A 22,874-nucleotide genomic window follows, 5' to 3' on the forward strand; every position below is an offset into this window, starting at 1 on the left:
AATGGTGGCGGGTGACTGATGAGGAGTTCACTATCACAGGCAGAGCGCCAGATGCAGGGCTGTATTGATCCATAGGTCTGCATCACAGACAGTCGACAACTGGGGAGCAGAGCTCTCCTCAGAACATGACCAGAAGCCAACAGATCCACGGGGGAGGCGTCGGCGGTGGCATGCAGCCCCCGCGAGACCTCAGTCCACCTCCGGAGCAATGTCGTTCTCGATGTACGAGGAAACCGCAGTGATGTCGTGGTGCTCGGCGCGACGCTTCTCGTTGAGATGAGGGCTCAGGAGCACGCCCGGCATGAGCATCGGTCCGCTTGGAATCAGCGGCACGAGCGGGGCAATCAATTGCAGATACGGCGTGTTCTCGTCATGCTGGTCGATCAGCCTGGTTGGCGACGAGATCCCCACGGAGGCCGGTGATCGCAAGAGGGGCTCGGAGTAGACCAAGGGCGAGCTGACGGCGGGTCGGTTGGGCGAAACGACGGCGGACTTGCCTTTATCGCGGACGGTGCTTGCGCTACCGACAACGGCGGGCTCGGCGTGATGGGTTGGTTGGGGACTGTGGCTCCGGCTGCTCATGGACCCAAGTTCGGAGAGCACCTGGTCGATGTTCAGGGGCGGCTCGGGCGCCTTGCTGGGCAGAGCATCGCTCTCGATCAGCTCGGCCAGGCTTTCAGGGTCGAGGTCGACCGATCGGGTTCCTTTCAGGCTGCCGAGGACCATGAAGCGCTCCTCCATCAGCGTCTGGTAACGGTACGCCAGGCGAATGTTGGGCACGTTGGTCTTCTGGATGTCTGCAGTAGGCCCGATGTAAGCCAAGCTAGCTTCTACTCTGACTTGCAGCGCAGTGAGTCGAGCCCTGTCTATCCTAGTCAGGCGAGGCAGGTGCTGTGGATATGCACCCCAGTGTCCGCCCCATATGCAACTCCTCTCGGCAGTATTGTGCCATGGCACGTACCATTTCCGATCGGTCCGGGCAGATAGCAACGATCACCGAGCCAGTGCTTCTTGATTTGGCGCTCCCATCCAGACTGCAGGACCGAGTTCCGGGCAATCTCACACATGTCGGTGCTCGACAACTTCCAAATCTGCAGGCAAACAGGCAATTTTAGATCCTGTTCCAAAACCAAGTCCACCATCAAGCTCGTAGCAATACACCTCGGCCCGCCCGCATCGTCATCGAGAGGCCCACCTGAGCAGCGACACTGTACTCCTCGATGAGCGGCTCCTTGGTGTAGTGGAACTGTAGTGGATCGTCCGTCGAGAGAGAGACGTTCAGACCCCGCTGGAAGAACGACATGAACGGGTTTCTCTCGTAGGTAAGGAACAGCGCGTTGTTGCTCAGCGGCGACATGGCAATGCCAATCTGGTCGAGATAGTATCTGCGATACAGCGATAAAGGTGCCGAGAAGTGGCATCGAGTCAGCAAGATGGCATTGGTCTGGCCGTGCATGGCATCAAGCCATAGAACAGAGGCGACCTGAACATCTGGCCTGTCACGGATACGGACGGACTTACAGGTACTGCAACGCTGGTACTTTGCGCAAGAGGATGCCGTGGTTGATGCTCTGGGAAGTGAGAAAGGCGGCAGCCAAGTGATCGGTGTCGCCTGCCTCTCCGGCGTGTGGGCGAAGCACGAACGTGTCTGCATTGAGGCAAATCGGCGCGGTCAGTATGGTCCAAATGCTCACGATGTAGTATGCACAGTGAACTGCAGCACACGAAGCCACCAGACGGCATCGTAGCGAGCTACCGGCAGCACAGCACTTACTGAAGCCTCGCTCCTTTCGCCAGTTGTTGAGAGAGCATAGGTTGGCGTACATAAAGTAGATGTAGTACGAGTAGGGCGGGTTCAAGGAAATGGTCCAGTCTCGCGGGAACGGATACTTCTTGTAAATGCGTCGCTCGGACTTGCTTTCGTCGTCGACAGAGTCAAAGCCGATCACTCGCTGAAGAAGAATGTGCAGCTCCGGATGGGAGGATGGGTCCTGGGTAACCTCGTAGAGGGGCTCAAATACATCTGCACGGGGAGCAGCGGTTGGTCAGCCGACCCACTGCAGGGCAACGCAGCGACAGGGCAAGGGCACATACATGGCGATCAACGTGTTCACCCACAGGAGCCCCCAGAAACCAAACACTCACTGCGAAGGACGTCCTCAAAGCTCGAGACGATGCCCGACTTCTTGTAGACATTGTAGAGGCGCGGGACTTGAATCAGCCAGCGCACATTGGCGCTGAATAGCTTGTTGTTGATGATCCACTTGGCCAGCTTGTCCCACTCGTCCTTGGACCTGAAACCAGTCGAAAGCATGTCCGAGTCAATGGTTGGTCACCCAGTTGGCCCATTCCGCGCGCTTGCTCCCCACCCCCAAGCCAGAGCCATCCGCCGTGCCCTGGATCTCAACCATCAATTGGCAGCGTCATTTCGGCACACATGACTCATCACCCTGACCGTCGGGTTCCGATGCTGCAAAGATTGTCATGCCGTGCATCGACCACCGCACGAGTGCGCCGACTCCCCCCTCGGTGGTCACACGGGCAAGCTCATACCGGCCGTAAATTGAGATGCGCCACTCGCACATCTGATACTTGCTGGCCTCCAAATCCGAAATGACCTCTGCCGATGGCGGTTTCACGGCGCAAGCAACAAACTAGATGTCAGACGAGGAGGCATACGTGCAGGATCGGGAACTGTTGCTTCGCTACAGGACATCTTCCCAGACGTGCTGCCTTGTTCGGAATACCACGGCGCAGGCTCTCTCACCTTTGGTCAGATCGGCGAGGAACTTTCCACCCGTGTAGTTGTCGGTCTTCAAGAAGATCTCTCTCAGTCGGGATTCACCAACGGGATTGTATTTGAGGTTGAACTTGTCGAAGCGGTGGAACGAATCTTTGTGGGCCTTCAGCGGCGAATAAGCTGAGTTAGCGCAGCCAAGTAACCAAGGAGGCGAGCAGTCGAGCACCCACATTGTGTGCAACTGGAGCTGGAACGCCATAACCTGGCCTGCAGATGGCACACGGATAAAGAAAGAGATTCCACCAGCACAGCGACCCACAGCAGTTCTGTGTTGGGAACTTACATGCATGTCCAAGGTGTCGATGCTGAGGTCGTAGGCGGTGAGATTCAAGCTCTCAAAGACCTCGAGCAGTGTCATGACTTTGCCGTCGCGGACAATCACTTTCTCGTGGGGCGATTTCTTTAGCGTCGACTTGATGAACCGAAGGAGATGCTTGGCGTTCATGCACGACGAATGGTGCACGTGTGTGTCGACTTTGCGGACGTTGTAAAAGTCGCGGTGGGGAACGCTCTAGATGGGAGCAGAGTTGGAATCATCAGGATGCGAATCGATTGAGGCTATCGGGGCTCGGCATACACTGCATCGAATCGAGCCGGCCGTTGTGTCCAGAAACGGGGTGGCACTGCACCGAGCATGATCATATGCCGTGGCAGAGATAAGTTCGTCAGAGTCGCAGCCAGTACCTTGGAGTCGGCTATCTCTTGGTACTCGTTGAGGAGCACGTACATCGAGAACTTGCTCTCGAGATAGCGCAGACGTCGGAACGCAAACGACTTTGTCGGGCCTTCGGAAATAGCCGTCAGGATGTAGTCTAGGTCCTGGAAGTAGTTGCGGATGGTGGGGACCTGGTACTTGGGCTGGCTCTCGCTGCTCTGAGCCGCTGCAGATCGAGATATCGAGCCGTGTCAGCAGAATGGGTGGGGATCTGTGTCGCATAAAGTCGCAGCAAAGGATGGCGGGGGCATTGGCGAAAGCACCCACCTTCTTCAGTGTCGTACACCTTGAATATACCATCGGCGGCCAGATTGAAGGCATACTACAACATCAACAGATACGGCTGCGTTAGAGCAACTGAGTGGAGAGGCATTGCGCAGGCGGACGATCGCACGATTCGAAGCGACAGGCAACCGCATCAATAACGTCGACGGGAACCTGTGCGGTATTCGAAGGCGGAATCGGCATATTGCTTGGAAAAGCGGGCATGGGATCACCTTGTGTTTGGGGGGGATGTCGCACTTGTCGAACTCAAAAGACTGATCGACAATGACTGGCGCTCGCTCAATGAAGGGCTGGCCCTTGGCCGGCGGGGGATACGATGGCGCAGGTGGAGGCGGATAGATGACCCAGTCGTCGGCATCCTTGGGATTGTCGCCGTCGCACTGCAGACTGGCTCTCATATAGCGTCCACGGAGCTCCAGGCACTTCTGGAACTCCTTGAAGGTGTTCTTGAGCTCCTCCGGCAGTTCGCCTCCTGTAAACCAACAGCGGGACCGAGTAAATCTGGTGTTCCCACGCGACTTGCATCAGCAACGTGCGTATATACCGAATTGGTTGTTCTGGCTTGAAGGACCATTGGCGACGCTCTCGGATGTAACAGCTGTGCCAGTCACGCTGGCCAGGCGCTCGGCCAGACTCATGTTGGCGAACTTTGAGATGTCAGCCAGAGAATTGGCGGCCGACAAGGACGACCGCCCGCTGAGATTGACGGCTCCGACAGAGGCGCGCAGGGCCTCGGCACCGGCGTCGTTGTCGCTCTCGGGCTGCGGCTTAGTGGCGTTGATACGCTGGGCCCAGTATTTGTTGTCTTCATGCTGGATGGCCCTTTCCACATGGTAGGCTGGCGCCAAGGATGGCAGATTGGAGCAGATCAAGATGCCGGCACCGTCAGCGGCCGTACGGGCACCTCCTCCGGCCCATGCAGAACATAGGCATAGATATACGGGAAAGAGGGAGGAGCCACGGCCTGCACAGCCCTCACAGCCTCATGCTCTTCCGCCCTGTGCTTGGCTCCGTCGCAACGGCGCTGGTTCGTGCCCAGGCGATGCTGCCAATGGACACGGGCGGCGACGCCGTGCTTTCCATCAGGCTGCGATTCGCGATAGGAATGAGGGCCTTACTGTAGAACGGGGTCTCATTTCGTGCAGGGATGGGCGAAGCGGCGACCTGGGCGGGGTCGATGCCCGAGTTATCTGTGAAGCTCATCCAGGGCGACAGATTGCCCACGTATGTGTAGTTCTGGGGCGGGGCGCGGCTGGCGGGATCGTCAAGAGACGGCGAGTCTTGGTTCTGGCCAGACGACATGGCGGCAGGGGAGCTGGAGGAAACGGGGCAGACAGAAGGCTCTCCCGATGGACCTGTGGGCTTGCGGGTTTGCAACGCAGACGAGGGCGGTGGAAGCCGATCGCTGGGGGTGACAGCCGAGCGGGGCGGACGAAGACTGGCGCGCTTTTCGGACCAGGGTTCCGTGCACAGGTTCTGTGCCGCGGCCACGTGAGCGAGGCGACGGCGAGACACAATCGCATTGACAGTCAAACCAGAAAAACGGGACAGTTCCTTCCTGGCTTCAGATGTCTGAACCCCGCTGACTGACTGTAGGCCCCAGCGAGCAAGCCGTGAGATTGTTTCCCGTCCTGGTTGGCAATCGAGTGATTTTGGTTGGTTTCGGGAGCACAGTCTTGAATACACTCGGTCGATCTCCTGTGGCGATGATCGACTGGATGCATATCCCTTCCCCTGTTTCCAGGAGGCATTCCCAAAGGCAATCACCACATCGGTCTCCTTGGACATACTTGCTTGGCCATGAATGCGATGAGTGGGCGGGTGTATTCAGGTTCCAGAAAACACACTGTCCTGGTTAAAACCGGGGGTGTCCCATTTCATTTTGGAAACGCTGTATTCGACAATCGCATTTATTCGACACAAGCGACCAACCAAGCACACGACGCTCGGGAGAAAGCCACCCGCTCAAGGGTGGAAGTGGTCCTTGGCCTTCTTGGCCATGAAGTGGCAAAACTAGAGCCGGCACAAAGAGGAAAAACGACAGGCAGGGCAAATGGCGTCAGCATATTCCGCGGCCCTCAGTCGGCAGGTGAGAGCAGGCTATCGCAGCAGACAACAACCAGTAGAGAGAACGGGCTGCACCGGGAAGCGCTCACCTCCTTGAAGAGGATGTATCCGCCGTGGTTCTCGTCGATGGCGTCAAACTCTCTTCGGATGGCGGCCGAGTCGGCATCAGGGAGGCCGAGGCGACTGTGGCCGGCAGCAAACTCTTTAAAGTCGATGCGGTGGTCGTGGTTGGTGTCGAGCTTCACGAAGATTTGGTAAATCTGGTCGTAGTAGAACAGCAGACGGACGAGCTCGTGGAACTCGTCCTTCTCAATGAAGCCATCCTTGGACTTGTCGGCACCCTTGTAGGCGCGCATCAGGGCGGGCTTGTCCTGGCCAAAGGAGTTGGGGTATCGCTCGACAAAGTATTTGTCAATCTCAGCAAGTGACAGGATGCCGTTGCCGTTAAAATCGAGCACCTTCCAGTCCTGCGAAATGGATGACCGGGATGGGGCAAAAGCGCGCGTGGATCAGCGTCGGTCGGCCTGTCGGCCCGTCGGCTGCCCGGCAGCGGATGCGCAAGCACGGCGAAGGCAGAGAGGGCACTTACGGCTTCGACCTGCTCGGGGGTGGGGACGTTGTTGTTGAGGACCATGTTGGGTGGTGGTTGCGGATGCGTGGAGCGATGGGGGGAGACGGGGCGAAGAGCCGGCCGCGGCGGTGGCGGGTTTTGGCTGTGGTGGCTGGCTGGCTGGCTGGCACGGGAACAGAGCCGGCAGCGCGTGGCGGAAGCGCAGCCAGCCCAGAACGGGTGGCGTTCGTCCAACACAGGGATACATCGATGCTCTGCTGGGGGCAACAGCCAATATCGGGCGAGGCCCTCTGTATTCAACGGCGTCCCAATAGCAGGTGCAACGACAGTCGACCCAAATGCTCACACCATGGAGACGCCGTAGATGATCAAGCTGCGGTCGTCGCTGACACTGGCGAGTCGGGAGCCATCGTCGTTGTAGGTCACGCTCCAGACCTGTGAAGAGAGCGGGTTCGCACCATGGCGTCAAATGGTGCTGATGAGCACACCAGTCCATCGCGGAAACGGCAGCGCAAGTCCCGTACCTGATCGGTGTGGTCGTCGAAGGTGTGGACGCATTGGCGGCTGCTGAGCTCCCAGATCTTGACACGTTTGTCGCTGGAGCTGGAGGTGTATCAAGACAAACAGGGACATGGTTGAGATGATGCGCAATGACCTTGCCCAGCCGCGGGAAGCCAAGAACCTCCAGCTACTCCAGATTGACTTGGATTCGCAACAACCCAAAGCCGCGCGTGGCTGCTGCTCGATGGGCAAGAGACGTAGGCCAGCTGCTCACCCAGTGGCAAAGTGAGTAGTTGTGGGGCTGAAGGCCACCGACAACACCCAAGACGAGTGGCCCATCAGACTTGCCAGGCAGTTTGCGTGGTGACTTGAACGAGGATCGTCACGGAGTACATATGTATGGAAAGGACGTGTCGGTGTGAGCGCCGTGTCGTTCCATGGGCTGCGGTTACATGAGCCATCAAATCCGCCGAAAGCAAAGGCCAACATACACGTCGTAAATGTTGATCCGTTTGTCATCCGAACCAGAGACCAGCAGAGACGAATCGGGCGAAAAGACGAGAGATCGAACTGCCATGGAATGACCTATCACAAATGGGCAAATGGGCAGACCAAGCAGATGGAGCACTCTGGGTCAGTAAATGGAGCGCTACAGGCCATCAGAGCGGCCAGGACCGTCACCGAGATCGCTCGAGTCCTCTCGCACTCGTCGGGCGCTGGCTTCAGTACGAATATCGCCGAAGAAACGATGCGAGCAAACCGTGGCAGACCTGGCAGACTGTGCAGAAGCTTTCCAGTGGGAACATCAAAGATGTGGATTGATCCGTTCTCAGCTCCACTAGCGAGATATAACCCATTGGGACTCTATCCAGCATTGGGTTGGCCAAGGGATGCATGGTGGTAAGCAAGGAAAGGTCGATGAGCCGCATGCACAGCATTCGGCGATCTGTTAGGACTGGGCCGTGAAGACGTCGGCGATCGTCTCGCGCGCATAGCCTTGACGATGGCTGGCACTTACGTAGGCAATCGACATGACAAACTTGCCCTTGGTTTCCATGACGCGGTCCTTTTCGCCTGTCTCGACGGTCCAAATATTGACGTTGCCCGCATACGAGCCCGTTGCGATCTGCCGCCCATCCGGCGAAAACGTCACCGACCAAGCCTCGACTGAAGGATCCGGGAATTGAGTCAATTGCGGAGGCGACCGCAGTGTGAGCGGCGAGCTAATGCAGATTGTGTGTGCCGCGAAATCGGTCCCGCGAGCCAAGAGAGTGGATGCTGCACAAAGCAGCGGACCAGATCAATACCAACCCGGTCCAGGATCGATCGTGCGGATGAGCGAATGACTCGAGACGTCCCAGATCTTGATTTGGCTGTCCAGCGAGGTGGAGGCCGCAACTATGACGATCAGAAACGGAGCCAGCGGCGGATGAGCGAGGACGACGAGCAAGCTTCCGATAACACCACCCGTGCAGTCGATATTCCGCCTGAACGTCGACGTTCGCATCTATGCAACACCTACTCATGCCCGACGGGCTGACATCGACGGCCACAACGCCGAGCTGATGGCCTTCGAGCGTGTACGATGAGTTGCCGGACTCGGCATGCCTGCGGCACAACAGATGAGAGTTTGAGTGCAGTCAGATATAAGCCCGCGCTGTACTGGTGGAGATCTTCAACGCCGTAAGGATCTGATGCAGACAGCGGCACGGAGATCTGTGCAGTCCGATCGGCATTGGGAGTGGCAACAGCAGAGGCACCAACCAGACTTTGACCAGATCATCGACACTGCCCGTCAGGATGCGGTTGCCGCGTTTGGTCCAGGCGACGCTCCAGATGCCGTCCTCATGGGCTGATGACGTCGGGTCGATCGGCGCCGTTCGTGAATAGAGTAACGCCAGGTTAAGGTCGGCGGCCTGAAAAGACGATCGTTGTGGGGCGCCGAATGACTGCCATCGAGACGATGCCAATGTTGGGCTGAGCAAACAACGTACCGTCCTTGATGTGGTGCAGGGTTTGATACTGGAGAGCGGTTGGGTGTGAGCATTAGCGTCGCCCAGCGCCGATTCCGCCCCTTGGCCCGATGCTCTCGTTGGCATCGCTCGTGCATCGTGTCTGTTGCATGGGCCGACACTCAGCAGGACAGTCGATCGCGGAAGTCGCTTGGTGGCCTGGCGACAGGCGCGAGCCATGCAAGCGTCTGCGACGAGACCAATGTATCATACCATTGTCGATGGGAGAGAGTCTCGGATTGAAGCGGCCGATCCGTGATGTTCGTTGATCCGGCAAGAGGAGAGAGGAGGGCACAATGGCCCAGGAAAGCGATCATCAAGGGCACGCCGGTTCGAGCCACCCATCCATCCCGGGTCTGTCTCGGTGGCGCTTTCGTTTCCCTGTCCGCACCACAGAGCCCAAGAGCCCAAGAGCCCAAGAGCCAAGACCACCCCCCGGGTGCAAAAGCAGAACTCGGCGGACCCAGGACAAGCAGAGCCACGCTGCTGGAAGTGTTGGTTCGCTCGCAGTCCTCTCCCTCCCATGAGCACCAATGGTCCTGGAACGCGCTCGGTCTCGCTTCGGCCCATCCACAGCCCACAATCCAGACGACACAACGGGACACGCCAGCCAGGATGCAAGGAGGACAGATGAATATTTATCGCTGGATGAAATGGGAAAGCAGAAACACAAAACTGCGAGCAGAACCGAGCCTGTCGACCCACAAATCACAGCGCTGTCGCAGCAACGCGCGAGGTGTTGTCGAGGGTGGTGGGGTGGAATGGACACATGGAGGGCGGGGGCGCATTGGCTTGGAAGCACGGACGGCCCCTACATCAAGAGCGACAGAATAGGAGCGCGGCTGGGTTTCGGGGGGAGAGTTGGGCAATCGGGAAGCTTAAATACTGAAAGCAGAAGAGGCAGATGGGTCAGCGCGCGGCGTCGATGCTGGTTGAGCAGCCGGAGGGCAGGTGGATGCAGCAGACGTGCAGGGCAGGAACACGATGTGCTCACCACAAAATTAAGGTCGCCGGAGCTTGGAGGGAGTTTCATATTTACTCCTTCTTAGGGTTCCCTGCAGAGCGACAGACAAGGAAAGCAGGTGGGGGAGGGAGATGATCAGCAACAGGCAGTGCACATTGGCGATCGGACGTGTCAGGTCGGTCTTGTCGCTGCCGTCGCAAGCGATGGGATGCATGCAGTCGGTGTCGAGTCGAGAGCCGATCGAGAAGGGGGAGGCGCACGCGCTCCAGGGCAGCGAAGGATCGATCGGCTCCAGCCAGAGCGACCAGCCAGCGCAAGCGACGACGATCGTTGGTGGTCCGCCAGCAGGGCTTGTCTCCTCCCGTCCCAGCGGCCATGTCCGAGATCAGCGCGAGCGAACAAGCACGGAGGCGAAGCAGGACCAAGATACGCACTGTCTGAGGTTTTCCAGTTCGAGGCGGCCTGCTTGAAGGCCTCGCGATGGCTGAGGGACGGGTTGGCGTCCTTGAGCTTCTTGAGCTCGTCCTTCATAAAGACGTTGTAGGGGTTGGGCTTGCGAGCCGACTTGGTCGAAGTGGTGGTCTTCTTCTTGGAAACGGCGACCTTCTCAGCCTTGGCCATTTTGCAGGTGGATAGTGGGGGGGGGAGGGAGAACGGGGCAGAGAAACAGGGGAGACGAGAAGTTCGGTGCAGCAGCCGTGGTCGGGTCTGAAGGCATATATCGAGTATTTATAGGGGCGGCCTGGCTGGCCGGGCGAATATGGCCTCGATGGGATGGATAATAGCACTAAAGCTCTCGCGTGATTGGCCCGGCGGGAGAGGCTTGTATCACAGATATAAATACGGAGTCTCTCCCAGCCGAGAATCGAGCGACCGCAAACCGCGTTGCGGCCGAGAGCGGGGCGAGGGGCCAGGCGAGAGCGCGGCGAGAGCACCGGTGAGAGCGTGCCGAGAAGGCGGAGACGAGAGCGTGCCGAGAAGGCGGCGCCACCAGCCGGCTCGGCCCGCACTCGAGCCGGACCGCGCCGGATCGCGCCGGATCGAGCCAGCACTTTGCCGTTTTGCCGTTTTGCCCCACGTGCGCTGCGCTGCGCAGCATCTCCAGCCGCCGGCCAATCATTTATTTGCACTGATTGCCGTTTTTGGCAGCCTCGGTCATTCGCGCTCTGATCGCGCCGGCCATGCAAGTATTTCTCCCCCTCGCTGTTCCGTGCGGCAGCCATCTCCCCCATCCGCCTGCCAGGCCAAGCGTCTCCTCCCTCTCAGCACCGGATCGCATCCCGCTGCCATGAGCTCCAGCAAGCCCGCCAAGAAGACCTACGTCCCCGAGGAGCCGCCCAAGGTCCCCATCTTCCCCTCCCAGCCTCCGCCGTCAACTTTCTCCGAGAAGTTTGCCCAGTTCACGATCGAGAACCGATGGATCTTGGTTCTCTTTGCCGTCCTGCCCCTGTCGTTCATCTTTGACCGCTACTGGGTTGTCCGCGACTTTTTCGTCCGCACCATCGGCAGCCACTTCCGAAAGCATGACGAGACGGTGCGATTTATCCAAGCCCAGATCGAACACTGGCGCAAGTCGGGCTCCAAGAACCTGCTCTGCACTGCCCGCCCCTCGTGGATGCAGGTACGCCGGTCGAGCCATCCGCATCCTTAACCACCGCCCTTGCTATTGTTGCCATCGCTGCCGTGGATGCTGTCATTGCTCACGCCCTGCTTTGCATCCGATCTCACCCTGCAGGTCACCGCCAAGGACAACGGCCCCCAGTACAAAAAGAAAGACAACGCCATCCTTATGCCCCTGTATGACATCCTCGAGATCGATACCAAGCGCCGCGTCGTTCGTGTCGAGCCCGGTGTCAACATTGGCCAGCTGACCCAGTTCCTGATTCCCCGCGGCTGGACCCTGCCTATCGTCCCCGAGGTGAGAGGGAAAGCACCCTAGCGCCTGCCGAGCATCATCAATCCCCGTCAAGAGCGCCTTTGTCTGCCATGTCGACGATGAGCACTAACTCTCCCTGCCTTCTGCGGCGCCAGCTTGACGACCTGACCTGCGGTGGCATGCTTCTTGGATACGGTATCGAAGGATCTGGCCACAAGTACGGTCTGTGGAACGACATTATTGTCTCGGCCGACATCATTGTCGGCGACGGCTCGCTTGTGCACTGCTCGGCCACCGAGAACAGCGACCTCTTCCGCGCTCTTCCTTGGTCCTACGGCGGTGTTGGATTCTGTGTGGCCATGGAGATCCAGATCATCCCCTGCAAGAAGTACTGTCGCTTGATCTACGAGCCCACGGCCTCGATCGATCAGATGGTCGATCGCTTCACCGAGATTGCCTCTGCCGAAAACCCCCACGAGTTCCTTGAGGGCCTGATGTACGACTACAACAACGGCATCCTCACCTACGGCGATTTTGCGGACGAAATCGGCAGCGACGGCTACTACAACCCCATCGGCCACTACTACAAGCCCTGGTGAGTTTCTCGCCCCTGCTATCCATTCGCCCTGCTTGCGCTTGCACCAGCACATCAGGGGCGCTCCGATCGAGGCGCAGAATGCACTCACGTCCGATCAGGGCGGCGTGCCGCTCTGCGTGACTGTTGCTGATGGTGTACCATGCGTACTGATATCGCCACTGGATGCTGCTGGTCGCCAGGTTCCACCGCCATGCCGAGACCATCATGAAGAAGGGCAAGACCGTTGTCGAGTACATTCCCATCCGCCACTACTACCACCGACACACCCGATCGCTCTACTGGGAGCACGAGATCATGTTCCCCATGGGCAACCACCCTATCTTCCGCTACTTCCTCGGTTGGCTTATGCCCCCAAAGGTCAACTTCCTCAAGTACACCCAGACCGAAGCCATGCGCGCGCACTCGCTCGAGGTCCATGTCGCCCAGGACTTTTTGCTTCCCATTGAGTGCATGAAGGAGGGCCTCAAGCTCTGCCACGAGACCTACGAAATCTACCCCCTGTGGCTCTGCCCCCACGCTGTCTTCAAGACCGAGCCCCAGGGCGCCATTCGCGCTCCGACCAACGGACAGGACATTGAGCAGTATGTCGACATTGGTGTCTGGGGTATCCCTGGTCCCGTTACCCGCGGCCAGCGATACGACGTCCACTGGGGCAACCAGACCTACGAAAAGTGGCTGCGCGAGAACCGCGGCTACCAGGTACGTTTTAACCTCTATGAGCAAGCCTGCTGTCCGCTTCAGCAACTGCGTTGGGCTGGAGTCCGCCGGTTTCCAGACTCGCTTCAGGTTCTCGCAGCTCGAACGGCCCACGCACCAGAACCGACGCACACTTTGTTGCAACAAACCTGACGCAAACATCCCTCCACCAGGCCATGTACGCCGTCAGCGAGCAGACCCGTGACGAGTTCAACGAGATGTTCGACCAGGAGCTTTACGACCAGGTCCGCAACAAGTACAAGTGCAAGGGTGTCTTTATGGATGCCTACGACAAGATCTTTGCCAAGGTGTACCGCAAGGAGACCAAGAAGCAGGTCTAAGCACCCTTGACTAGGCATCTCTCGCCAAAGCACCTTTGCCCAAGTACCTTTGCCCGAGTGCCTTGCTCGAGTGTCCTGCTCGAGTGTCCTGCTGTCGACAGCTTTCCCAGGACCCATGCTCGGATGACCACACCCGTGATCCACCTTGATTCACATCGACCGACTTTACAACCATCCATGGCCATCCTATCCATGATCTGTGTGCAATGCAGCTATTCTGAAGAATATAAGTCGCATCCTGAGATCTCGAGAGGATTGTCAGTGGGCATCTGTTGGGCTCCGCGGCGAGTAACCGCAATGGAGGTCCCAGGGCCCACTGGGAGAAATACTAGCCTTTGCAGTCCATAACACAACCCGTGGCATCGTGAAAGTAGCAACTTGCATCCGATTGTATTTCAGGATAAAGGAACTGCCGCTTGCGATCAACCTAGGTGATCGATCGCATGTGCCAGTCGACTGCGATCTATCCGGCGCGCTGCTCTAGCGATGGTACAAGGGACTCGCTCCCTTGGCTCGGTGCCAGGCCTCGTCCAAAGCGTCGACGACCTCGGTCGGGAGAGCACCCTTTTCGCAGTCGTCCAGATTCTGCTTGGCGTGTCCGACAGAGGAGATGCCGATGATGATGCCTGTCGAATGTACACGGGTATCCAATCAGCGATTGCATTATCTGTTGCGTGGCCTCGACCACAGCCTGAGATACACGGATGAGCGGGGAGGGGCAATCCAAGTTCACAGACTGCCTGCTTACCATCGCCCTTGGTCTGGTCCAGCATTGAGTGGTGAAGGAGCCAGCGATGGGCGGCCTCGGCAGGCGTCACACCGTGCTTGGCACATGCGGCCTTGATGATTTCGACGGCCTCAAAATTGACCTGGTTCCAGTATCGCTGGCGGTATCTGCCATAGAGGTTGTCGCGTTCGGTCAGAGCTGCGGTTCGTAGACCGATAGTCTTCGTGAGCTGGATAAGGGCGAATCTACCGGCTCACCAACCTGTCTCCCTGCGAGTTAGTCCCGTCGAAGCGCGAGCCCTTCTCGATGTCCATGTCGAACTTGTAGTGCCCGGTGAGCAGGCCGCCGCAAAGGGGGTTGTAGGCGTAGAACCGCATGCCCAGGTGCCTGATGCAAGGAATCAGCTCGGGCTCAACCTCGCGGGTGATGGCATTGTACATGCCCTGAGCCGGGGGAGTGGTCGTGAGTGCAGAGTGATAATGCCAGCCTCGCTGGAGACAGCATGGCGATGGTATGGCACTGAGATCGCATGTACCCCTGGGAAGTTACACACCTGATAAAGCGTGGGAAGGACATAACCCTTCTCCTTGCAGATGCGCCTGCGGACAATGACGCAGATGTGAGTCGGGCACAGCATCGCTCGGCGTCGTTTGGGATTGCCCATCACGCGAAGGCGGCCATCCAGCACGTCGCTGCAGTGCCGCCTTGGCAGCAAAGTACCCGGTCCTTGCAATGCACTCACCAAATTTCCATCACCTTCCAGGACGGATAGTTACTGAGACCGAGTTCCTTGAAGTGGCCAGCCTCATAGAGCGACTGGAGCACAGCGACGAGAAGCAGCAGTCACAGTCAGCCGAGCTGTTGATCGAGACATGATGCCGGTCCCTCGAATCGGAGGACGATATCCCAGATACCCGCAGCACCACCCCGCTGCCTACCTGCACAGCGCCGAGAGTATCTTCCAAGGGAGTCTGGTGATCGGGGGCGTGCAGGTAGAAGATGTCGACCTTTTGCGTCTTGAGGGCGGCGAGACTCGCGGCGAATGTGGCCTTGAGCTTCTCGGGCTCGTGGTCGCCGCTCTGGAAGGGATAGACCTTCGTGGCCAGGCTGAATCCGTGGTGCGAGGTTTGGATGTTCAGGGCAGCCAGAACCTGACGATGTGCAAGGTCGCCGATGACAACTCGTAGTCAGAAAACACAGAGTCGCTCGAGGCTGCATCCGGTCCAAGACCAGACGAGCAGGCTTCCTGGCTGAGCGGTATACCTCCTCAGTGTTGCCTTGGCAGTACATTCGAGCAGTATCGATCTCGGTGTGCCCGTGGGCGTGGAACAGGTCCAGGATCTCCTGGATCACTGCGAGATCGTTGATGCGGCCCCCGACACCTGCGACAAACGAGACCGAGTCGGGTGTCAGATGGGGCAAGCAAATCATGCCGAGCCAACAACAAGCCAGCGCACAGTTACAGCAGCGACGTTGCGACCCAGGTCATCTCAACCCATACCGGTGCCGAAGGTCATCGTTCTGCGTTGGGGTAATACATTGGGGAGTGTGTTGGGATGTGGGTAGAGATGCGAGATGGCCACATTAGCGACGCCAGCGACAAACGAGCGTAGCCTGTGTCGCTCCGGCTTGCTGCTACTAACCCGAGGATAACATGCGGATGAGTGGGCTGGGCCATGGTTGATGAGACGGATGAGCGAGTGCGAGTGCGAGTGCGAGATCAAGCGCAAGCGTCTGGAAACTGGAAGCGGGGCCTGGGGCTGCCATGGGCTCTGGGGGCGAGCCCGCAGCCGGGTATTCTTCCGGCCCCCCGGAGTATTGCATATCCGCGGGGCCGACGGCTTTGATGGCTGCAGGCACAGGCAGCAGATCGACAGGAGAGCAAGATGCCCAGATGCAGCGAGACACATGCCTTGCAGCTGTTGCATACCGCCCACGACATAGCAACACAGGCCCAGGGCAGACACATCCAGTCGAGTTGGGATGCCCGATAGGAAGGAGCCAATCACACCCACGTCAGTAACAATGGATCATACGCTGCGGATGCCCCCCCGTTTCCAAACAGTGTATTGTGGTGTCGGCTCGTTGTTGCGGAGGCGATTGTTCGGCAGCATCCCTGCGCTCCCTCATCCGTTCCGTCCACTGCCCCGACTGCCTCTGGCCAAACGGGACCGACCGCGGCAGGAGACTTGGAACCAAAAGCCAGCGCCCCTACTCGACGAATCATCTTGAAACTTGGCCTTTGGAGAAACTCGAGTTGGACGTATCCGCTTTGAACAAGGTCGATTTGGACGCATTCGAAATCCCTCCGACAGCATGAGCAAGTCGATGACAGCGAACCGGGCCCAGCCGATGGCGGCAGCGAGCGACATGGAGCCCAACGACGGTCTAGGTGAGCGCCTGCGTCGACGACGGGCTGCTACTCGATGCACACCCGGCATGCGCTGCATTTGCACGGCGCAGGCGTTGTTCCGTCCGTCCTTTGGGCGAGCAGGATCGGCAAGCAGGATCAGCAAGCCGGCAGACGCGTCGGCGTGTCTGCTGGGAAGATATATGCATTGGAAACACCTGAGAGAGGCAAGCCGAATCGATTCTCACGCATAGGCTGCTACCGCCGCTCTGTTCTATCCGCCGCGCCATGGCTCGGGCTGGCTTCAGCGGAAATCGAGCTGCAGAAGCTGCAACGGCAATACCGCATCATGGAGGGCGACCGGAAAGCATACAGCGAAGAGTCCCGAATGCTCATCAGCAAACAACGGTAAATCTGCAGCACCGCAAGCAGTGGTGTGGGCCAGCGAAGGAAATAGCGGAGGGACAGACGGAGCACTCCCTTGCCATACGAGCTCACCCTCGAAACCACCCCTTCAGAGAAACAATAGAGAAGCTCAAGCGAGAGAACCGGAGTCTTTCCGACGAGGTGCGGCTGCTCGAACAGCGGAACGAAGAGAGGAGAAAGAACGGCATCCAGAGCAAGAAGGCAGAGATGATGGCGGAACAAGCGGGTGAGTCTCCAGGCACACCGGTCTGCAGAGTCGAACGCATGTCCGCAAGGGCCCCCTCCTTCTGTATCCATATCTGATGGACGACGTCACCCAACCGTGCTTGTGCAGAAACCTTTCAGAAGAAGATCAAAACCATCATGGCAGAGGTGGCCCTGCTGGACAACCAAATCGGTCTCTTGGACCGGGATATAGAGCAGGAACGAGCCGATCTTGGCGGAGTCAATGCTGCCATGCAGAACAGCGATGCCATCGAGAAGCAGATTCGAGTGCTGGAAAATCGCCTTGACAAAGTAGGCGCTGTGGGAGCCACACTTGCACGATCCATGCGCATGAGGCACAGGATGGTGTTATGGGCCCTGCTGTCTCTGCCTGACACAGTATATGCGGGTGTGTGAGAGCGTTGTGACCGGGTGAGCCATACTTTTACCATCTCACAATCCGGATCATGCGTTGTACACTGCCAGGCACTGGTAAAGTTCAACAAATCCCTCGCCGTCAACAAGCGCTTCCGATCCACCATCGACAATCTTCGGCGGGAGAGAGTTGTCTTTGACAACATCTATCGCAAGTTTGAAAAGGAGCTTAACGACCAGAAGAAGCAAATGGCAGACATTATCGAGCTCAGCAACGCTGCGTATGAAGCGAGGTACGAAGGCCGTGCCGCCGGGGCGCGATTAGAGTGACTTGGTAGTGTAGTCCGCATAGGTCTGCTGTCACACGCCTGCCACCGCAGCAGGTGACTGCACTCGCTGACCAAAGCTGCAATGCAGAGACGAAGCCCAAGCGCGGATCATCCTCCTGCGTGAGAAAGCAGAGAAGGAGTACCAGACCTATTTCCAGGAAATCAAGGAGCTGGACCGGGCACTCGAGCAGGATCGAAAGCTGAAGGACTTTATGGCCACAAAGGTGCTGGATCGACAGGAGAAGGCCGAAGGCAAGGATGGGGCCAACAAAGACCTCTCTAGCCACCATGGTAAGTACAAGTGCACCAATTTGCGTCAGTGAGGCAAGGCGAGCGCCCTGTTGGATGTCCAATTTGGTATTATCGACTGTGCCACCACCAAACCGTGCGCCCACACATGTTCCTCCCTTTGCATACCGCAGAGAAGGATTCGTCCAACAAAAACATGCCCTCTACCGAGGTCCTGGCCGAGTCCGTTGAGACCTATGAACGTGCATTCGAGGAGATCCGCAAAGTTACCGGGTCGAGCGATATTGGCGAACTGGTCCAGCGCTTCAAGGCCATCGAGGACCAGAACTTTTCTCTGTTCAACTACGTGAACGAGATCAACAACGAAGTCGAGTGCTGTGCAGAAGATATCGTCAAGATCCAAAACCACATCGACGAAATGAAGATTGAAAACGTCAAGACCGAAGAAAGTCGGAAGAAGCTCATGAAATCTCTGGAGGTAGTATCGCCGTGATTCGCAGTCTCCAGTCACAGCCGCTGTGACTTTGCGGTGCCCTCAGGCTTCGGGAGTGGCCCGCCAAATCGAACGCATGCACCAGAGCCATGCGCGCCCAGACGAGCCGCCCAGACGAGCCGCCAGGACTAACCGCCGGCGACAATCCCTCGACAGGAGCAACTATCCCACACCAACTCCCGCTGCAGTCAATACGAAAGCCAGTACAACGAGGTCACCTTCTTGATATCAGACCTCAGAAAGGCAGTCGAGGGTCTGATCTTCAACCTCCAGCACACACGTCTTCCCTCCATGTCCCCACGCAAGCCTGCCCAGAGCAGCTCACAGAACAGCACGCACCCGACAACCCCGGCACACCCAAGTCTATCCAGCGGAGGACTAGACGAAACTGCAGAGGGAGCCGAGTCTCACGAAGCCAAGGACGAAGATGGACACGAGAGTTCGGAAGAATATAACTCGTCCAGCCGCGAAGCCCTCTCGAAAGCTGCGACAGACAGCGGGGAAGAGCAGAATGCCGAGGCCGACCAGGCCGAACAGGAACGCAAAGTGGACTATGTGATTTCTGCCGACATGATCCCGGGCGGCGTCGTCACGGACACGAACCTGCTTCAAGTCCTGGGTATTGTCGAACAAAAGACCAACGAGCTCCTTACGATGCACTACATCTTCAACGCACCAAAGAAGAGCGGCAGCAGCGCTCCATCCGGCAGCGCCGGCGTCGAAGACAAGGGAGAACTTGGCAAAGAGGGTGTTGTCATCACGACGGGCGGCGTCGGTGGCCTCCTGGGGCTGGGACCGCAGCCGACCGTCAACAACTTGTCCATCATGGCACCAACCATAGGGTAAGCGCTCGCATGCCGCAATTCTATCGGACAAATTGCGATATGCTGATGGAGGTCTCGCCGCCTTTCTTCTCTGCACAGCGACGACCAATATTCGGACGACAACATGTCCGAGGACGACGACAGACCCATGACCCGCGACGAGCTCATGCAGAAAACCATGAAAGGGGTGAGTGCTGTGTCCACAACATGCGCCAGGGACAGACTATTACCCGTTCTCTGTCTGTGACTTTGTGGACAACTGGGCCGTACTTTCCATGGCGCACTGCCTATTATATATGAAGACAGTGACTGGCATTGGACGTATCTGACGATAAGCCATCCTGTTGCCGATAGCTCTCCAAACGCGAAAAGAATGCCGGCGTCAAAATCGGCGGTGGAAAGAACAAACGCAAGGGCCCCAAGACAAAGGCGCTCGAGTAGAGAAATACAAGAGGATCAACTGGCGACAGGCATCTTCCTGGTTATTTCTCCCTCTCCCTATCCCTGTCTCTCTTCCCTCTATTTCTTTCTTTGACCTTGGTAACTTTGAAAGCGCAACTGCAGCATGTTCAGAGCGAAGCGGGAAAGTGAATTCCCGAGCGTCCTCCCCTTGGTCACTGCTTTCGATGCAGCGGTCTGTAGGCTGCAGGAGCAAGCTATGAGATTGTTTCCAGTCTTGGGGAGCACAGTCTTGAATACATATGGTCAATCTCCTGTGGCGATGGTCGACTGACGCTGATGTCGTGATATGGGAGCGATGTGGGAGCGCGGTGCATGCATTCGACCACCTGGAAAGCTCATGGTTAGTCGGTTGGTGTATACGGGATCCAAAGAATAACAGCAACTGAGGCTCAGAATAGGGTGTCCCGATTCTCAAATACACCGGACGACCCAGTTTTGCTGCGTCGATTGTAGGTACAGAGGTTGAACAGGACATTGCGACGAGTTCCGATGGACTACGCCACAAAGCATTGCCAGATTGTTATCGATTAGATTATTTCCCGTCAATTATACTTGCGCAACAGAAACCACGATAGCAACCCACACGCTCCAACACCCAAACGCTATGCTCTGGAAGAGCACAGCCAATATTCGCTATTCTTGCTTCACATTCTGCGATCCATTTGACAATCCTTGGAACCGGTGTCCATGAACGAGACAATGCATGCATTTGCTCTCGACTCTCGACCCGAGAAAATGCTGACTGTGTACTATATAGCCTCGCCCTCGGCGGCAACGGCGATGGTTTCGTCGCTTCGAAAGCTTCGTCGAAGTCGAGTCCCACTGTACTCGACAGCGCCGCCAACCATTGCGTCCGGGGGCACTCCGGTTTTGATCCGACGACAAACGCTGTTAAACTCGACTGCGGGGTGATCGAACATGATATGGCTCGTGTCGTTTATAATTTCTTGGAGTCGCTTGTGCTGGCGGAAGTAAGGTAGCCTTTCGCGTCTAAACGAGGCATAATGATCTTCAAAGCCAGCGCCGCCAGGGCTCGATGGCACAGCCAGGTCGTCTTCCTCGGAAGGCACAGCAGCCAGTGATAGGTCCTCGCCGATGCTGGCTGCATCGCTCTGCATGACACAGTCGAGTTTGCTGTCGATTTGAGCCTCGCAAAGGGGTGACGTAGTTGCCTTGTCGCTGGGGATCGGCGGGAACGCCAGGTCGTCGGTCACTTCGGCACCATCATGTTGGCAATCGTCATCCTCTGCTTCGGGATCCAACTGCCGCTTAGCTTGGCGCTTCGGCAAATTGATGCCGTGCTTAGCAAAGAGAATGAAACACAGCTGACGCAGCCTGTGGACACAGCGTAATTGAAGTATCTTCTGGCCCCAGAACAACCAAACTGTGCCGGCAATGGCCACCATGACCGTCAACGACACCCAGATGGGGACAACGAGGGCCACCAGGACAAGCAAGGGCGCGACTATGAGGACAACAACCCAAAGCGCACTGATGATGGAGCTGCCGAGCTTGCCGGGCTCGGCCCACCACGGGTTGTTCTCGCGTGAAAACCGGCTCTCCTTGCGGCCGAAGCGAAAGCCTCGCTCCTTGCGATACATCTGGATCGCATATTTGCCAGCGGTGGTGGCACGGAGTCGCTTGGCATAGAGAGAGTACGACAACGGAACCTCCTTGAGACTCGGGAGGGCAACTCCCATGTTGTACCCAAAGGAGCCGTCGTCTTCGCTCGGGAGAAGCACAAGGGCTGCGTGTGCCGCAAACGACAAGTCTGCGGCTGTGAAGTGCTCGCCGACCTGGTAGGGAGAAGTGGTCGAGCTGCCTCTGGCGCTGCCATTCGCTCTCAACGTCTTGCCGACGCGAGCAAAGACAAGGTCGACGGTCTCGGATGCCTGCTTCACTGTGTTCGGATTGATATGGTAGTAGAAGCGCATGATGCGCTTCCAAAAGGGCCATGTCAGCGAGTAGATGGCCTTGTGTGTGTTGAGATGCACATTGGCAACCATGTGCTGGTGGGCCAGGTCGGACGACAGGATCATGTTGAGGTAGAGTGTGCGGGTCGCTGCTGCAAAGGCGTCGTCGTACGACTCTTGAATGTCCAAGACAGAGACAGGAGTGTAGATCCTCAGCGACCGGGTGAAGGAGCTCGAGAACAGGAACGTGAGAATCTGGGTGGTTGACTCTTTGAAAACCTGGGCCGCCGACGCGTTAGAAAGCCAGCTACGAGTTCAGTTGCGATTCACTCCAAGTGCACGGTCCTGTCGGTATGCATATCTCAACAACGCCATGGGACGGACACTCCCAACACTACTTCATCGGACAACGCACTGCCGGATGTGTGAGGCGTTTTGCCGCACTCCTCTCGCGCCAACATTCACGCGCATGAGGCAGGATGGGATCGTCTCCACAATACTGCAGCGAGCAAAAGCAGCATAAAGAAAGCCACGTACCTCTCCTTTGGGATTAACGAGTATCGGGAAATGGACCTGCTGCGGAGCGGGAATGGGATCCGAAAACGCGAGAGCACTCCACAGATGCAGGCCCCAAGGAATCGATTTCTCCAGATAGGGCACTTCGTGGCGGTCGAGCGCCCAGCGAACCAACTCTGAGGCGACGATGAGGCAGTCGAGTGCGTCAGTTGGTGCGTGGGCAGCGGCGATCTCTCCTGCCGGGATAGGAGCGGCAGCACCGGCCGAGCATCCAGCGAGCCATGGAAATATCACCACGAACTGTCGTCAGCAATCCCACCACAATGCGAGTCCCATGGAACCGTGTAGAGCGTGCATAGTTGCGCTGGACTCTCCGCCGCGGGCGGAGGCCTCTTGGTGTCCTCGTCGGAGGAGTAGTAGTCCTCGATGTGGTTCCACTTGTCGTAGCTGAGTGGCATTTGCAGATCTTGACGGCCAAGTGCGGGCGGGCGAATGCAGCTCGTAAAAGTCAACCCGAGCATGTCGACGGTGCTGGCGCCTGAGGCACGTTTCCACATGGCGAGGGCGGCCAGCCTCAACC

At 57.7% G+C, this 22,874-nt stretch overlaps 8 protein-coding genes across 8 annotated transcripts; 2 read left to right on the plus strand and 6 right to left on the minus strand.

Annotated features, from left to right (window-relative positions):
* Positions 1-26: 26 nt before the first annotated feature.
* Positions 27-5,308, minus strand: BJ171DRAFT_443907 (putative AMP deaminase Amd1). The gene is made up of 14 exons (XM_053108126.1): positions 4,919-5,308; positions 4,345-4,638; positions 4,013-4,272; positions 3,783-3,837; positions 3,485-3,681; positions 3,084-3,311; positions 2,768-2,903; positions 2,554-2,620; positions 2,146-2,294; positions 1,775-2,023; positions 1,522-1,648; positions 1,196-1,385; positions 962-1,091; positions 27-797 (listed from the first exon to the last, which is right to left on the minus strand). The coding sequence occupies exons 1-14, from the start codon at positions 5,100-5,102 to the stop codon at positions 190-192; spliced, it is 2,874 nt and encodes a 957-aa protein (XP_052965095.1). The 5' UTR covers positions 5,103-5,308; the 3' UTR covers positions 27-189.
* Positions 5,309-5,605: 297 nt separating this feature from the next.
* On the minus strand, positions 5,606-6,537 carry BJ171DRAFT_600460 (uncharacterized protein). The gene is made up of 3 exons (XM_053115015.1): positions 6,457-6,537; positions 5,957-6,334; positions 5,606-5,813 (listed from the first exon to the last, which is right to left on the minus strand). The coding sequence occupies exons 1-3, from the start codon at positions 6,499-6,501 to the stop codon at positions 5,766-5,768; spliced, it is 471 nt and encodes a 156-aa protein (XP_052965096.1). The 5' UTR covers positions 6,502-6,537; the 3' UTR covers positions 5,606-5,765.
* Positions 6,538-6,691: 154 nt separating this feature from the next.
* Positions 6,692-9,261, minus strand: BJ171DRAFT_443908 (WD40-repeat-containing domain protein). The gene is made up of 11 exons (XM_053108127.1): positions 9,165-9,261; positions 8,934-8,961; positions 8,704-8,791; positions 8,462-8,547; positions 8,251-8,337; positions 7,958-8,106; positions 7,710-7,803; positions 7,431-7,524; positions 7,214-7,306; positions 6,963-7,041; positions 6,692-6,873 (listed from the first exon to the last, which is right to left on the minus strand). Exons 1-11 carry the CDS (start codon positions 9,165-9,167, stop codon positions 6,781-6,783), a joined length of 894 nt encoding a protein of 297 aa, XP_052965097.1. The 5' UTR covers positions 9,168-9,261; the 3' UTR covers positions 6,692-6,780.
* Positions 9,262-9,567: 306 nt separating this feature from the next.
* Positions 9,568-10,708, minus strand: BJ171DRAFT_511567 (uncharacterized protein). Its single transcript, XM_053111596.1, has 3 exons — positions 10,350-10,708; positions 9,946-10,006; positions 9,568-9,836 (listed from the first exon to the last, which is right to left on the minus strand). The coding sequence occupies exons 1-2, from the start codon at positions 10,534-10,536 to the stop codon at positions 9,987-9,989; spliced, it is 207 nt and encodes a 68-aa protein (XP_052965098.1). The 5' UTR covers positions 10,537-10,708; the 3' UTR covers positions 9,568-9,836; positions 9,946-9,986.
* A 378-nt stretch (positions 10,709-11,086) lies between these two features.
* On the plus strand, positions 11,087-13,670 carry BJ171DRAFT_511571 (24-dehydrocholesterol reductase-like protein). The gene is given in 6 exon segments (XM_053111597.1): positions 11,087-11,536; positions 11,651-11,833; positions 11,947-12,386; positions 12,569-13,088; positions 13,259-13,494; positions 13,508-13,670. 5 exon segments carry the CDS (start codon positions 11,204-11,206, stop codon positions 13,424-13,426), a joined length of 1,644 nt encoding a protein of 547 aa, XP_052965099.1. The 5' UTR covers positions 11,087-11,203; the 3' UTR covers positions 13,427-13,494; positions 13,508-13,670.
* Positions 13,671-13,797: 127 nt separating this feature from the next.
* On the minus strand, positions 13,798-16,041 carry BJ171DRAFT_511575 (Aldo/keto reductase). Its single transcript, XM_053111598.1, has 9 exons — positions 15,797-16,041; positions 15,655-15,674; positions 15,417-15,535; positions 15,092-15,304; positions 14,896-14,969; positions 14,707-14,752; positions 14,415-14,596; positions 14,175-14,320; positions 13,798-14,052 (listed from the first exon to the last, which is right to left on the minus strand). The coding sequence occupies exons 1-9, from the start codon at positions 15,829-15,831 to the stop codon at positions 13,907-13,909; spliced, it is 981 nt and encodes a 326-aa protein (XP_052965100.1). The 5' UTR covers positions 15,832-16,041; the 3' UTR covers positions 13,798-13,906.
* Positions 16,042-17,472: 1,431 nt separating this feature from the next.
* On the plus strand, positions 17,473-20,124 carry BJ171DRAFT_158220 (uncharacterized protein). The gene is made up of 6 exons (XM_053105858.1): positions 17,473-17,801; positions 17,926-18,128; positions 18,260-18,564; positions 18,736-19,421; positions 19,503-19,590; positions 19,758-20,124. Exons 1-6 carry the CDS (start codon positions 17,758-17,760, stop codon positions 19,842-19,844), a joined length of 1,413 nt encoding a protein of 470 aa, XP_052965101.1. The 5' UTR covers positions 17,473-17,757; the 3' UTR covers positions 19,845-20,124.
* A 277-nt stretch (positions 20,125-20,401) lies between these two features.
* Positions 20,402-22,873, minus strand: BJ171DRAFT_625406 (uncharacterized protein). The gene is made up of 3 exons (XM_053115505.1): positions 22,614-22,873; positions 22,312-22,470; positions 20,402-22,047 (listed from the first exon to the last, which is right to left on the minus strand). The coding sequence occupies exons 1-3, from the start codon at positions 22,849-22,851 to the stop codon at positions 20,615-20,617; spliced, it is 1,830 nt and encodes a 609-aa protein (XP_052965102.1). The 5' UTR covers positions 22,852-22,873; the 3' UTR covers positions 20,402-20,614.
* Position 22,874: the final 1 nt, after the last annotated feature.

This window comes from Polychytrium aggregatum, assembly GCF_025602895.1.
Source record: "Polychytrium aggregatum strain JEL109 chromosome Unknown BJ171scaffold_27, whole genome shotgun sequence".
NCBI lineage: Eukaryota > Fungi > Chytridiomycota > Chytridiomycetes > Polychytriales > Polychytrium > Polychytrium aggregatum.